Genomic DNA, 16,077 nt, shown 5'->3' on the forward strand with positions numbered 1-16,077 from the left:
AAATGGGAAGATGCAAAAACACCAGTATTGTCAGGAGAACTCTTATGGACAGGTGGAGTTCCTGAAACTGCTACTGACTGCATAGACTCAAATTAATAATGTCCTTAGAAGTCTTTTCATGGCTTACAAACTGATTGTGGCAGGACACCAGTGTAGGAGTCAGTGACCAGTTCTCAGTGTGGGAAGCTTCATACTGCAGAAGCAGGCTTCACAGGTCTAACCTAAGCTCTTTATCTTGCTCCCACTGCAGTCAGCTGCTATTTTGCCATTGACTTCAGAGGGAGCAGATTCATGCTGTAGAGCAAATATTCAGTATATTTATAAATGACCTGCTAGAGTGGTAAATAGTAAGGTGGCAAATTTTACTGATGACTCGGTAATATTTAGGTTAACGGCAGCATTTGAGAGAAACTCCTGAAGGACCAGACAGAACCAGGGAATTGATACCAATGGTAGATGAAAGTCATTGTAGATAAGAACAAGATAATGCACATTGGAAGAAAATAATTAAATTACTTGAGCACACTGATGGTCTTTGAATTAGTTATAACCTCTCAGGAAAAGACCTAGGAGTTATCAAGGACAGCTCAGCAAAGATGTCAATGCACAGCAGTGGCCAAAAATCAAAAAAAAAAAAAAAGTTTGGCTTCATTAAGCGGGGATAGAGAATGGTACAGAAAAATGCTCCCCAAATGCAGCATGTTCTAGCCTCCTAGTCTTAAAGGCAGGAGAAATAAGAGAAGTGAATAGTTAGGGTTCTGAGAGGGATGTGAATTTGTGTGTTCAGAAATAAAATTATTTGATTTGGAAAATTAAAACGTTTTGTATTTCAGAGTAATTATTACTATTATTTAAATTTCATTCTGCAGTAAGTTTTGGTATTTTGACCTTTTGTCCTCGTTCAGCATATAAATGAATAACAAAATGAATAGCACTTCCTGTGAGATGGAGGTTTTGTTTTTCAGTCTGCTGAGGAATTACTGTTTTCTCCTTCTTGGAGATAGGAACTTTCATTTTTGTGGTCTGGAGTTGCAGTGTTGGGGCACCTTCCTACAGTGCAGGGAGAAAAGTTGCTGTCTTCATACTGAAGTTCATAGACATTGCTGCTTATCCCAGGCTTCTAGGAAAAGTTGGCTCTGTCAGTGTAGTCGTTGCCTGGACTTGCAAACAGACCTTTGCCTGATGGACATCATTATGAGCTACTGAGCAGAGATGGGCATTTTTATACATGCAAGTGCCATAGTGCTGGGTGCTTTGAAAAGTGTCCAGTGCTGTGATGCTTGCAGTAGTATAGGCTGCAAAATGCATGTCAGCACTGAGAACATGGCGGTGGTGCACTTTTTTGAACTAAAACATATACAAGGTGCTTTAGTTCAAAAGTGCGCTGCCACCATTTTCTGTGTGCTGATGCACATTTTGTGGCATATACAACTGCATGCAGAACAGTGTAGTGCAGGTCAGCTCGCTGCGAAGTGGTGGATCTCCAGCATGTCGGAAGACCAAAAAGTATATGTATAAATGCCCTGTGAGTTTGGGGTGTAATCTGGGCAACAAGGGGTGCATCTACATGTGTGCTTTACTGTGGAGTAGACTAATTAGCTCCACAGTAAAGTGTCACTGTCTGCATCTCTGCTGGTATTAGGACAGAGTAAACTAATGAACTCTGTAGTAATATACTGCACTGAGACGCAGGTGTAAAGACTGATTGTAGGAGTCAGTTGCACCTGGACAGCCCAGCCAGCTGGAGGCTTGCTCTGCCCTGGCTCAAATTGCTGCCGTCCTGGGCTCACATGTAAAAACTGTGCCCGGGAGCAGTTTACTCCAGCTCAAACAGCTCCAAAGTTTATTGCTTTGCATTAATTATACCTGTAGATGCACCCAGTGAGACTAAGTGTCAGCTGTGCTCTCTATGGGTGCAGCTACACGTGCGCTTTAATGCACATTAGCACATTTTAATGCGCATTAAAGTGTCATGGCTGCTCCTGGGACCTGAACCTGTCACAAGGTACCAGGAGGCAGAGCCATACAAGTCCCGCACAAACTGATAATGTCCTGGGCCCTGGACATCCCTAGGGTCAGCTCTGCTATTTAATTAGTGTGCGTTAATATAGGCAATTGCATTTTCAGCAGCACTTAAAGTTCATGCTCTTTAGTTAATGCACAGTAAGACAGGCTAGTGTGCATTTGCCTGGTACCCCACAATGGGACACTTGTGTAATTCCAGCATCTCGGAGCTGACTCAGTTAATCAAGTCGACTGGAGTGCAGCGATTGCCACACTCCAGCAGCCTCCTGTGTCTCATATATCAGCACCCCCATGCTTCAAACTGGTGGCAGGTGCTTTATCTAAAGCTCATTCAATGAGGTTTAGGTAAAGTGTCCTAACTGCCATTTTGAAGTGCTGGGATGCTGATGCACGAGATGCTCCAGGTGCTTTAATTAGAGCAGCTCTTGGGGCCACTCTATGCCATTCCCACCCCGGTGCACGTGTATAAATGTCATACATGTTCAAATACCCTCTGCTTCCAAGACCTTCATCTCCGAGGTCTTGCAGTTACTTTTTGAAAGCTTTCTTGCTGAGCAAGGAGTAACAGTTAACCTTTCCCCCTGGTTTTTCCACTGGGAAAGATTGTTTGTTGCCTTTGACTTCTGGGAGTTTTTTTTCTCACCTACATTTGTTCACATTTCCTGCATGCCCTGGTTCAGGGAACTGTGCTAGAAACTGGAGTATAGATATGTGACAGAGAGCTTGGGGGCTCTGTCACTTTAAGTGGGAAGCAGCCCAGGAAGGGCCTTGCCAGACAGGCAGGGTGCAGCTGGGACTGGATTGCTATAGAGACCAGCTAAGGAGATTAATTAACAGGCACCTGCAAGCAATGCAGGGAAGTCTGCTGACTGGAAGGGGCCAGGGCCCTGGGAGAGAGGTGGCAGGGCCAGAGCTAGGGCAGGCAGTCTGGCCATGGAGGCTGAGCAAGGAAGATCTTTATAGGGGTGCCTGTGACTGCGAATCAAACTGTGTGTGCTAGGCCTTGAGACTGCTAGGGAAGCTTACGGCTAGCAGAGGATTTAGACCCACGTTGGGGTAGTAGTTTTGTTATAGCCAGAAGCGCTTGTGTTAGATGTTTGGTTTTAGTATATGGAGTGAAGATCTCAGTGGGCTGGGGGGAACTATGAAGGGTGGCTTGAAGGTCCCATAGCACCTGTAGCAGGGGGCACAGCAATCCCATAGTGCCTGAGAGGGGCAATCCTCAGTGCCTGTGAGGGGTATGCTGTGCACTCCCAAAGGGGTCATTTCAGACAGCCTGGAGTGGCTCAGCCACCTGAGAGAGGGCAGAGATATAAGGCCTTGGAACAGATAGGCCTAGGGCCCGAGACCCAGACAGTCCTGGGAGGTTCAGCAGCCTGAAAAGGTTGGAGATAAGGTCTTGGAAGGCAGACAAGAAGCTGGGGACCATGAAGCATGGTCTAGTCATTGGACTATAGCTAGAGGGCTCAGCAGTAGCAAAAAAAGGGTGGAGGCCGAGACAGTCTAAGCCTGACACTGAAACAATAGCAGACTTGCTTTGGGTCCCTCAGGCAGCCTTCCTCCTAATAAATAATAAGTATATTAATGTATTATTAATAAGTAATAACAGCCTCCCTCTAACAAAGGCATGGTGGGCGAGTAAAGGAAGTGAGGGCCTCTAGAGTTAGAAGTGGGATAGGATTTGTGTGGCCAGCAGGAAGTGTCATGGCTGCTCCTGGGACCTGAACCTGTCACAAGGTACCAGGAGGCAGAGCCACACAAGTCCCGCACAAACTGATATGTCCCGGGCCCTGGACATCCCTAGGGTCAGCTCTGCTAAGGGGTAATGTTTCAGAATGGGCTAAGATTAATGCTGGACAAAATGCTACTTAAAAGAGCACACTTAAGTGTGGCATTGTGCATCACTGGCTTTTGAAGTCCCATGCTTTCAATTACTGATGATTCAGTTTTGTAGTATAGGCAGCCAGATATGGAAGTAAATAATCTTGCCCTGCAGGAGTCTTCCTGAGGCAGAGTGATATGAGCCCCGTCTTGCCCTCATCTCTGCAAAGAGAAAAGGGATTTGCTTGCTTGCCTTGCCTAGTTTGCTAAAGATGGAATTCATTTATTTCCGGAAATGAAGAATTCCAAATGAGTGGTCAGAGTAGAAGTGAGATTGCATCCTCTAAACCAGCCTCTCCTGTCACATGCCTACTCCAGCATTCAAGGATTTTTAGAGCACTTTGGGTCTTGCTTGGTGTCCTTCCTCTTGTGCGAAACCCTTCTACATTTCACCCCTCCAGTTCAGTCATCTTTTTCTGTAGATAGTTTCTCCCTCTGTTTATTGGGGGTTCAGCTTTGGATAGTTCCAGAGTCCTTTTGCTCCACATATCCCCGTGAGACCCATTTTGCTTATGTCAGCGGAGGGTGGGTCTAGGCCTCTTCCAGGAACAATATTGTCCCCTTAAATACTAGGTAATTGTTAGCTTAACCCATTGCTTATATTCCTGCAGATGTATAATACCACCCAGGACTGAGGTGACTCTGAAACCATGTAGCAAACAGCATGATGATAATCAAATTAGGAGAGGTACACATAATATTCTTAGAAGTAATTCAGCTATCTCTCTTCCTAAAATGAATTGTTCAAATCAAATCACTATTAAAGAAGGAGGCTGGTCTCGAGGCTAAGGAACTGACTGGAGCCTTGGTTCAGTTCCAAGCTGCCTTTGTGCCTCTGTTTATCACCCTCAAAACAAGTCAAGAATCCTTTCTTTCTCTCTTTGTCTTCTCTATCACAGGGACGTTCTTCCTATCTATATGTATAGCACCCAGCTCTCAGGTGGCTCTGTTTTTGGAGGAGGCTGCTGGGTGCTGCTACTGTAAATATAAATGAGCAGTATTAATAATTATTAGACTGGATCTGTCTCCCATGAGGTCCCCTGGGGGATGGTTTGGAATGAGGCCATTGTTGTGTACTGATTTCCATTAATTTGCTTTCCCTTTTAGCTCCTTTCCTTCCCCATCCTTCCCAAATTTCTCTTCCTTAACCCGTCCCTTTCTGGATTTTGCAGGATGCCTACTCTGAAATTGCCTACCTATTTGCTGAGTTTTTCCGAGACCTTGACATAGTCCCATCTGACATCATTGCAGGCCTGGTCCTCCTGCGGCAGCGACAGAGGGCAAAACGCAGTGCAGTGCTGGATGAGGTGAGTACTAGGTGTGCCTTCAGGTCCTGTTGTGCCTATAAGGGACCCTGAGGATATGGCTACCTAACTTATTTCCACCTGTCTTCTGATTTTACCTGTTCCCCTGACGTCTCAGTACATGTAACATACCCACCTTGTTTCTGTAGCCCGATGGGTCACTCATAGTCACTGCTCTGTGAAGTAAAAATATTTGTTTACCTGAGATTTCTAATGGGCTTTAGGGACAGCGAGTCAAAAATTCCAGCCACTTTCCTTTTGTAGGGGGTGATGCATACAGATTTAGCCCCACATCCCAGAAGTGCTGTCACCTTGAGGGTTGAATAGGCTGATTACTTCACATTGCACAGCAAAATAACCAGTCAGTCCTTTAGAGGAACATAAAGTAGACTTCTGCATCAGGATTCATTTTGCATCCATCATACCAATGTAGTTTTGGTGCTTATGGTGTTCTAGGAATTGCAGATTACAAATAATCTGGTGGACCCTATGACAAACATGCCATGCCTCCTATAGAAGGAAACCAGGTGACCTGCTCACAGTCACGTGTGACAGGGCTGGGAATTGAACCTGAGCCTCCCAGCTTCCAGGCTTGGACCATGACTCCTGAGTCATCCATCTTCCCTGCACTGGGATGAAAGAGCAAAGGGAATCTTTGGGGGATTATTGAGCTCTCAGGAAGTTACTGAACCTGGAATTTGATTTACTCCTACCAAAAAAAGTGATGGTCATGAAATGGTCAAGGGTTTCCATTTCCAGGGCTGTGTTGCTGTTGGCAGCAGAGGTGCTGAACCAGGGGAACTGAGATCAGAGTGGACAGAAGTTGGAGCAGTGATGGGTTCAGAAAGCTGGCCAGGTGGTAGGAAAACATCTTGCTGCCTGTGAATTGTGTTGACATAGGACACTTGCCCTTCTGCACAGCCAGTGTTTCTTGGTGACTCAGAGAGGACTCTTGCTTATGCATGTATGTGATTTACAGGCGAACAATGACATTCTGGCCTTTCTGTCTGGGATGCCAGTGACAAGGAACACCAAGTACCTGGATCTGAAAAATGCAGTAAGTCATCAGTTAGTGATCTCACCTGTTCTGTCTGCAGCTTTTAAGAGTACAGCAAGCCCACCTTGTTTCTCCACACAGCCCTGTTCCCTTTTCTCCATTTCAGCAAATTTTTGCTCTTTTCTTTCTCTTTTTGTCTCGCATAATCGCAAAAAAATTGAAAGACTTATTAGATGATCATAAAAAGTGCTTGCACTTGTGGGCTTTTCCATCTTCTACATTTCCTAAGGCTGTGGTTCTCAACCTTTTTTTTTTTTTTTTTCCACCAGGACCCATTTGTAAACATCAAAGGCCAGTCCCGACCCAGTTCCCCTCACTCTTGACCAATTGGCACCCCACCTCCAGGCCCCAACCCCACAGTGTGTGGGCCAGGGGGTAGGTTTGTGGGATGGGGCAGGGGGGTGTATTTCTGGAGCATGAGGGGCCCAAAGCTGTCCCTTACAGGCTTGGAACTCTGCCGGCCTGCTAGGGAAAAGCCACGATTTTCCACATTTTTCTCTTTTAAAGGAGAATCCATTTTTAAAGTTTGTTGATCCATTTTTAAAGTATGTCCGCAACCCTTTCATATATTCCTGTGACCCACTTCTGGGTCATGACCTACAGGTTGAGAAATGCTGCCTTAAGGCTCCCTATGACCCTCCATGCATTCAGTGCTCTTTCTCAGCTGAGTGGCAATACCAGAAATTAGGGACTTATCCAGGGCTAAAGATGTGGACTCAGTGATACAACTGTAATACCGACTCTGTTTTGCGGGTGCTGCCAGCATAGTTTTTGGATCCCAGCGTGTGGGGTTCCATTTCAGTTTGAGCAGCAAGCCACCTAGATCAGGAGGGAGCATTGCTTCCTGGCACCAGTTGTCTCTGCAAGTTGCAGTTCTGTACTGAAGAAGAAGGCAGCTGCAATCTGTTTCATTATGTGCAAATTAAGCTTGGCTTTTGTCTCCTGGCATGCTGCCACTGCAGCTCTTGTCTGAGCAAATTTTGTTCATCTCTCTGGATTTGGGGATAAATCATGCAAGAGAGGCTAGGTGACCCAATCCAAGTCTCTTCTGATTAAGTGATTCTGTGATTAACCTGCCTGTGGGCCTCTTCTTCTGTACTGTTTAATGCTGGCATTCTGCTTGCCATCAGACAAGCAAGTCATTCTACCTGGGTCAGGGGAGGGGGTGTGCCGGCATGTCTCCTATTATTAACCAGCTTAATACTGATTGCACACATGTTGAGGCAGGTGGACCCAGGCAGGCTAGGTGGAAGGTTTTACCACTCCATCTCTGTGCCTCACTGTGGCTAGCTGGAAATTATATATTTTGGGATATCCTGTTCCTGAGAAGTAACTTTCTTCTATCTTTGGTTTGGGCATTGTAGAGCACTTGGCATCCTTGGATATTGGGAGTGGAAATTGGACTATCTCCACAAAACTGCCATGTAGCAAAGCCTACTGTGGGGAGGCTTCCTTCACAATGGGCTGTCATTTTGTGTAAAGGAGGAGAAGAGATCCGATTCTTAACTTTATTAAACATTAAGAGTGAACTCCTCAGCTGGTGTTACTTAGTTTTGTTTCACCACTGTGCTGATTTACTGCAGCAGAGGATCTGGCCAGCAACAACCAGTGTGCCCTGCACAAGGCAGCTGAAGGAAAAGTCTGGGACTTGCAGCTGTGTTGGCAGTGGAGGAGAAAGGCTTACATTTGCCTAGGCCAAAGAAAAGCAAGGCAGCATGTTTTCCACTTTGGTCAGGTGGGGAAAAGTTTGGAGAAGGGAGTTGAGCAAGGAGATTACCATCAAGAGGATGCAAAAAGCATTTAGTGTGTCTCTTGTGTCTTTCAGCAAGAGATGCAGCGGTACAAAGAGGTGTGTTACTACATGCTCTTTGCCCTGGCTGCCTATGGCTGGCCCATGTACCTGATGAGGAAACCCACCTGTGGACTTTGTCGTCTAGCTAGATCCTGCTCGTGAGTAACCATCCTCTACTGGCCCCTTCCTTTTGCTTTTTCTCACCCAATTTTTCCTCCTTTCTCACTTTTTTACTTTTCCCTTCTGTCCTCCATTTTATTTTATCATTCTCCTTTCCTTTCTATTCTTGTCTCCTGCTTTCTTCCATTCTTTTTTCTGTTTCCTCCACACTTCTTTGTCACCTCTCAGCTGTCTTCCCCTCTTTTCGACTCATTTTCTTTCTCTGTCCTTTTCTGTTTCTTTCTTTTCGGACTCCTGTTCTCACTGTTTCTCATCATCTACCCTACCTATTACATAAACCAGACTGTGTGTCTCTCACCCTTTCTGGCAAGCTAAGGACCTTGCCAGTCCTTTATGCTTTGAACAGGTAGTACAAGGAACAAATTTGGCATAAGGCTAAATTTGTTCAGAGTCAAAATCACCATTGTGGAGCTCAGAAGTCAGATTTATCACAGGACTATAGGGAGCTGACATTTGGGTATTTATTGAGGCATCAGTGAGACTTGGCCAGGATCTGTCCTCTGGGCTTTCTGGGACTGATTGATTTAATTTGTTTGTTTGGTTTGGTTTTTTTAAATACACTGGATATGAAGTGACTCTTTCCTAGTATCAACAGTATAGTTAAAATTGAGGTGAAATTTTCATTTTAAACATTGTTCTTATTTTCAGTGACTTAAAACTTCATCAGTAAATTCCCTGTGAGGCTGAACTTCTAGTGCTTAGTCTCAGCCCAAAAGCTCTTTGGATTCTAGGAAAGTTTTTTAGTAAAAATCTGTTCCCTTTTGAACTACATGTATATGAGGAGTGATGGGGGTAAAATTTGAAGTGGTTAAACTTTTTTTTAATTGCTTTTTTGGTGCTTAGCTGCCTCCAGAACTACTCTATGAGCTTTATGGACATGGGCTTGAATAAGGACTAGCTGTTCCATCTGGGCATGTAGTAATAAATATAACATCCTTTCAGGTGTTCTGAGGTGTAGACAGGTGAAAGATTCTTCAGGGATTAGTTGTGTTGTGGCTCCCTCTGGTGTCCACAAGTAAAATTACATCCCCCTATCCCTGGAGGGATGTCTGTGCAAGTTGGTCCAATAAAAAATACCCCCCTCACCCCCCCCCAAAAAACCCAAACAAAAAAACCAACAACCAAAAAGACAGACAAAAAAACCCCCTCAACTCTTCCTCCTGTGTTCTGGGGAAAGAAATCTGAACATGTCACTGCACTGGGGCAGCTCCACCCAGGTCATCAATAGCGGAAGCTGTGACAGATAGGGCACAGGCATTTTTACGTTTTGGTCTTATGCCTCTGCTTGTATCCTGATGAGATGTACACAATACTTCTGTCTTGTAGGTGCTACAACTTCTCCTAGTAATAGTGTCAGTGTGGAAAAATAATGAATTGAGATGAGGCCGGAAAGTCATATCCAGTCTCCTGGTCTTGCAAAGTATCTTCCTTTGTTTTTCTTCCCTAGGTCTGTGGCTCCCTTGCTTCCAACCCTCTTACTATAGCCCATGTTTCCTAATTGCTGCTTGCTCTTTCTGCAGATGTTGCTGTCTCTGTCCCTCACGGCCTCGCTATGCACCTGGTGTCACCATTGAGGAGGATAACTGCTGTGGGTGCAATGCTATTGCCATCCGTCGCCACTTTCTGGATGAAAACATGACCTCTGTGGATATTGTCTACACCTCTTGTCATGACGCTGTAAGGAGATTTTCAACTCCCAGTTTCTCAGGACATGTTCCCAAGACACTTCCTCCTGAAAGCCTGGCACTCTTTAGTATAGCTTGGGGACATACTGTAAATGTACTGAGCCTTCTCCCCAGAAACAATATGTTGCTCCTGGACCTGTGTTACCCAATTGTTACTGCAGATCTTGGTCAGGGACAGTCCAGATGATGATGCCCTGAAAGGGGTGATCTATCATACTGACAGTTCACTTACCCATAAGACAGGAGGTAAAGGGAAAGTCCCAACTTTATGGCACTGAACTTTTTAACAGAGCAGTGTGTTTTCTCCAGGTCTATGAAACTCCCTTCTATGTGGCTGTGGACCATGATAAGAAGAAAGTGGTCATCAGTATCCGAGGAACTCTCTCTCCAAAGGTATGCATACCATGTGATGGATTCCCTTATTGGCATTCATGTTTGCCCCAGATGCTGGGGAACCTCTTTGGGGACAAGTTGAGACCTTTTTTTATACACACTTCCTGTCTCATGCTCTAAAGTATACTGGATTCTCTTCTTCCAGGATGCCCTGACTGACTTAACTGGGGATGCAGAACGCCTTCCAGTTGAGGGTCATCATGGAACCTGGCTGGGACACAAGGTATGGAGAAAAGCCTTCTCATTCTACCCTACTAACTTTTCAACATAGTCCCAGCCTCCTTCCCCCAAAATGTTGTAGGATTCCTTTAATAGAGGCTTTTGGATGAAATGCACTATATGATTGCAGCGTGGTGGTGGTGTTATAAAAGCAAGTACTTTACTTTATTTCAGTTAAGGTCACTGTGGCATTAAAGAAAAGAAATATATTTAAACAAAACAAACCATAATAAAAAGTAAGGTGTAAAATAAAACCCAGTAAGAGAAAGTTCTGAGAAACTAAATAAAAAAGAGAAACAAAGGGGATATGCTAAAATGTTGTCTATGTTGAGAGAGCTTACACCAGTGCAACAAAACTGATGCAGTATATTAGAGATCTAGGCTTGGTGTCACTAAATTGGCTTAGTATAGATAACAATTTAGGCCCCATTCCAGCAAAGCACTAATGCATGTGCTTCATAGTGTCAGTGGGACTAATCCCATGTTTAAAGTTGGGTAAAATCCTGATCCTGGAAGCCTTGCTCATGCCAGAGGTCTTATTTGTCTGGATATAACACTGGTGTACAAGGTCTACCTGAATAGTTTTGTATGTGGATGGGCTTTTCAGAGTGCCACTTTGTTGAAAGCAAGGCAGTGTTCTTGTTCTCACAAACATGAAGTCTGTTTTATACTTCTGAAACAATAGATTAATTGGTGTAACAATTTCTGAGTGAGAACATGCAAAAATTGATAAATGAAGTAATGTTTTTATCGTATAATTGACATTCAGAAGTTTAACATCTACGCTGCTTGATTCATTTCTTAAAGCGTGCATATTTTTCATGTCTCTTGCTTCTGAATGAATTTATTTAATTCAAAATTGCTTAGCACAACAGCACTTGTAAACAACCAATATGAAGTAAAAAAGGCAAAATTAAACCAAATGAAAATGACATTTAAGAAGCTGAGTCTGTTAAACAGCTGTCTATTAGCTATTGTACAAATTAAGAATAGATGTTAGATGTAAGATATTTTAATTAGTCTTTTAAAAATATTTTATTATTATGTCTGTCAGTATGTGAAATTTTTTTAAATCATTCCCTATATTCTTTTTGCTTGGCCTTTTTATTAATAGATTCCTTTCAATTCTTTGATTTAACTAAAATTGGTTTAGTTTCCTGGATTTTTAATTTATTTTGTTTGATAAAAACATAATTATTATATCTAAATATTATAATATGTTTTCACACATCTTAGTTTTTAGCTAATAATATTAAATTCACAAATACAGGCTTATGTTAAAATAGTAATATTTACCCTTACATAACGAAGTACTATCAGCTTCTCAGGGAGACGAACAAAGATAATAGAATGTTAATGCATCTTCCTTAATGTAATTTTAATGTCCAATAATCAGTTGTTATGAAAACAAATGAAGTGTTTTGCTGATATTTCATGTATTTGGAAAATAGTATGTGGCAATTTTGGCGCTTCCTCTAAGTTCTTGATTTTTTTGGTGATGATGAGTTTTTTTTGTCATGTAGTGAGCATGCAACAAACAGGAATATCCCACCTCTACTCTCTGATCTAACCCAATGTTCTGTTTGATATAGAGCAGATCATACAATCTACAAATGAAAATTCTTGACAAATATGTGCTAACTTATGTAGCACCCCCACTGATTCGCACACATTTTTCTGCAGTTGTAATGATTGGCCAAGTTACCTCTGATGCCACAGTTGTGTTGGTTAGGAACTACAGTCAAGCCCCCAGTGCAGACTTATATAGCCATAACTACTAAAGTTAGCTGATCATCATGGTAAAAATATGTTAAGGCTGCATGTTCCTGGGGAAAAATAATTGCAAAAGACGACCATATTGTTTTGAGAAAAATGTTATTTTCCCCCCCCAATAATGTCTGTTTAAAAATGAACCTCCTCTGAACATATATAAAACCAAATTTCTAAGAAAAGAATAAAATAGCAACAATGTCATGGAGGCTTTTCTGGTGGCAGATTAGTGAGTGTGACAGAGATCATGACAAGTAAGAAGAAAACCAAAAAGTCATGACTGACAAATGAGCTTTCTACCTTAGCTGGTATATACAACAGCTGCTAGCCATAATCAGTTAACTGCAAACTATTTATTTTCAAATAGAGCCTATATATGGATTTTCAGAGATCTGCTAGTATGGAAGGTCTGAAGGGGTTTTGAACCATAGAGAACCAAAGTAGCACTGAACTCTCCAAATTTCAAAGAGAAGTAATTTTTTAATTACTTAAAACTCAGAAAAATTAATTACTATTCCATTGCATCTTCCAAAATCTCCATTTTGTGTGCTATTTTAGATTAGGCCTGGCTATATTCCTTCAGATTTACAAAGCAGAATGCAAGAGACAAGGATTTCTTAGGGTTTTATACTAGGTAAATGCAACTTTAATTAAAATGATAAACTGTGACCAACATGACTATGATGTCAAAGCATTAAAATTGCTATTTGACTATGGAATATTATCAGTATCAATATTATATTAACAATCCTGGCTAATACAGCCTATTAATAACATTATAATGGATTTAGCTCAAGAGTTTCCAAAATGGGAGCCTAAATGTATGTGTGTAGGTATCTAAATAAGTGGCCAGATCTTTCAGAAGTGCTGAAGCACCCAGCCATTTCATGGAAGGCAGAAAATTAACAGAGACTCTGCTTCTTGAATGAGGCTGAAGTTGATGAGCTGCTGGACGTTCTGGAACAGAGACTTAAAATACCATGGTATCTACTTTTTGATTATGGTGACAGCATTACAGATGTCCCATTTGCAGGTTCAGCAAAATCATCTATGTTCTGTTTTTGCCATTCAGCAATCAGTTTTATTTAATGGTTCATTTGATTTGAAGAACTTGAAAAAATACTGGCTTCTGTTCTATTTGAGAGGAGTATGGATTACTTGTAGTTTAATATTTAACAAAACCTGATAAGGTTCTTTATTTGAAACTTGTTATAGTTGTTTGCTGCATCCATCCCATTTTTTCCTATAATTTAATTCAATTTTAGGCATGTTGAATTACAGGAAAATTGTACGCTAATGTTAGGTGGTCACTAAACATCTGGGGTCTATTTGCAGCGTGAATCAGCCCCTTCCACATACAGGGGACAACAACTTAGCAAATGTACACTATGCAGATAGAAAGCTGACAAATAAGATGAGAGTTGGTTAGCTTTATATAGAGGCACGATATCTAACACGCCCGCCTTCTAGAAGTCTTTAGGTTCTGACAAATAAAGCCATTCTAATGGAATACAACTACCTAGCCCCTCCAGTATCTTCAGTGTCTAATGTAAGTTGATTCCACTCAGTTGTTACTTCCTTCCTCAGTCACTAGTGGCCCTTTCTCATCAAGGCTTTTAGGCTGTCCTGCCACTTTGTTTGTAATGGTATTTTAATGTTCTCATTATTTCCCTGTTAGCACTTGGGAGGAGTTAGCATTGCCATCATTACAAATTGAAATGGGAATGCACAGTCTTGTAGGTAAGATGCCAGAACTAAAACAGTACAGGTAGATGGATGATTTTGTTTCAGATGTTGGAGGACGTTCAACTACTGTGATACAGTGAGGCCTGGGCATATTACTTGTAAAATAATTATTTACTGCTGCTACCGAACCATTCACAGACATGATAACTAGGTGTACCTACTCCTACCCTATTTATTCTTTTAAAATGTAATGACACACAGAGTGAATACTTGGCTGTCCAGTCCCTCATTGCCTACTGGGTGAGTCCAAAGCTTAGACAGCCTCTGGAGTACTAGTCAGTAGAGTGGGAGTTTCTTTGTGTTGAGGTGGCTTGGGTAGGTGTACTAATGCTCACAGTTTGGTTTCTGTTTCTTGGCATCTCCCATCAGGGAATGGTGTTGTCTGCGGAATACATCAAGAAGAAACTGGAGCAGGAGATGGTTCTTTCTCAAGCCTTTGGGCGTGATTTAGTGAGTATTTGCTTTCTTGTGTCCTGCACATGATATTTAGGTGGCAGGATTCCCTTATGTCACTGGCATTCTGTCTCCAGCTACACTTTGCTGAAACCACTGTACTAGAATGACTCTTGGTTGCTCAAAGCTTCCTCCCAATTCTTGCTGCTCCTAGGTACCAGGGGGATGACTTCTTGCATATTCCTTCCATGCTGCTGTTTCTGAAATGTTCTTCACCTCAGTCATGTAAAGCCCCTGAGTTAACACTTCGGCGAAAAAGTGAAAAACAGAATGTCAGGCTGACTATGTCAAAATGCACCCCATTTCTAGGTGACCTAGAAAAGAGGAGCCTAGGAAAAACTGAAGATTGAATTCTTATGTGTATAGGGTCTTTCTGTAGAAAGTGTTTTGGATCGCCCTGCCCCATAGCACTCATGTGGACTGTTCAGATTTATGCGTTAATACCAGCTGATCCCTATGTGGATAACTGCCAAAGGAAATGTAAACTACACTCCAACACAACATAATTAACCCTTTTCCAGAGGAGAGTTTCTCTGAAATGCCCGATTCCCTGCTGCAAGATGATTGTCCTTCGGGAACTGGGAAGGAAGTAGGAAGCAGCCTAGAAAACAATGAAGGAGCAGGAGAAAGGAAATATAAGAAAAGAGGGGTGGTAAACTGTAGAACCTAACAGTCCAGTGTCTAGTTAGCTTATAATGTCCACCTTATAGTGTTTGGCAAACAGATGGAAGGATGTATAGACCACCAGCCTGCAGATTTCTGTATATCATATTTATTCCTTTCTGCCCAGAAAGTGAGAATTGACCTTTTAAGTGAGCTTTTACTCATGAGAGAAGGAATTCCACCTTTTCTCTTACAGACCATATTAATCAGGATTTGGACTTGAAAGGATATTCTAGTGTGATAGCTGGGTTTTCTCTTGTATGTGGTATACACAAAGCAGTTGTCATAGTTTTGTCCAGTAATTTGATCAACTGCCTCACATCAGGACATTTCATTGGACTTCCTCCTGATAAATGGCTCTATGTGATATGTCCAGGTTTTAGTAAGTGTAAAGTGATGTAGCCTACAAAGGGCTTGGCCCATAGATGAAAGGATGATGTCTTAGTTAATCTGAGATGGAGAGAGAAATGCATAAGCACTCAAGTGCTGTTTAAAATTTAATTTATGAGGAAGAAATAATTATTTGATAGGCAAAGTATTCATTTCACTGATCTTAGGACACATCATGACCACTTGGATCTGTAAGCAGAATTACAAAATAGTAGACATGATTTCTTACAGTTCCAGTTTACATCCTAATTCTCTTTTTAAGAGAGAGGCAAAGTTTGGTCATTGACTTTCATAGATTCCATAGACATTATGGCTGGAAGGGACCTTGGAAGATTATCGAGGCCAGCCCCCTGCTCTAAGGGTAGGAAGTCAGCTGGGGTCATAGGATCCCAGCAAGATAAGCATCCAATTTACTCTTGAAGGTGTTCAATGTAGGTGCTTTAACCACCTCTGACGGCAGGCTGTTTCAGACCTTGGGGGCTTGGACAGTAAAGAAATTCTTCCTTATGTCCAGCCTGA

At 42.3% G+C, this 16,077-nt stretch overlaps 1 protein-coding gene across 4 annotated transcripts in view; it reads left to right on the forward strand.

Annotated features, from left to right (window-relative positions):
- The window catches only part of DAGLA (diacylglycerol lipase alpha), a 49,351-nt gene that overhangs the window by 12,630 nt on the left and 20,644 nt on the right, over positions 1-16,077 (forward strand). For all 4 annotated transcript variants that reach the window (XM_019547326.1, XM_019547323.1, XM_019547324.1 and 1 more), the window contains 7 exons: positions 5,079-5,213; positions 6,190-6,267; positions 8,093-8,217; positions 9,760-9,916; positions 10,234-10,317; positions 10,463-10,540; positions 14,422-14,502. In XM_019547326.1, the coding sequence (XP_019402871.1) occupies positions 5,079-5,213; positions 6,190-6,267; positions 8,093-8,217; positions 9,760-9,916; positions 10,234-10,317; positions 10,463-10,540; positions 14,422-14,502 (738 nt within the window). The remainder of the gene's footprint in view (positions 1-5,078; positions 5,214-6,189; positions 6,268-8,092; positions 8,218-9,759; positions 9,917-10,233; positions 10,318-10,462; positions 10,541-14,421; positions 14,503-16,077) is intronic.

The sequence above is a fragment of the Crocodylus porosus genome, unplaced genomic scaffold, assembly GCF_001723895.1.
Source record: "Crocodylus porosus isolate Cpor-Errol unplaced genomic scaffold, CroPor_comp1, whole genome shotgun sequence".
Taxonomy (NCBI): domain Eukaryota; kingdom Metazoa; phylum Chordata; order Crocodylia; family Crocodylidae; genus Crocodylus; species Crocodylus porosus.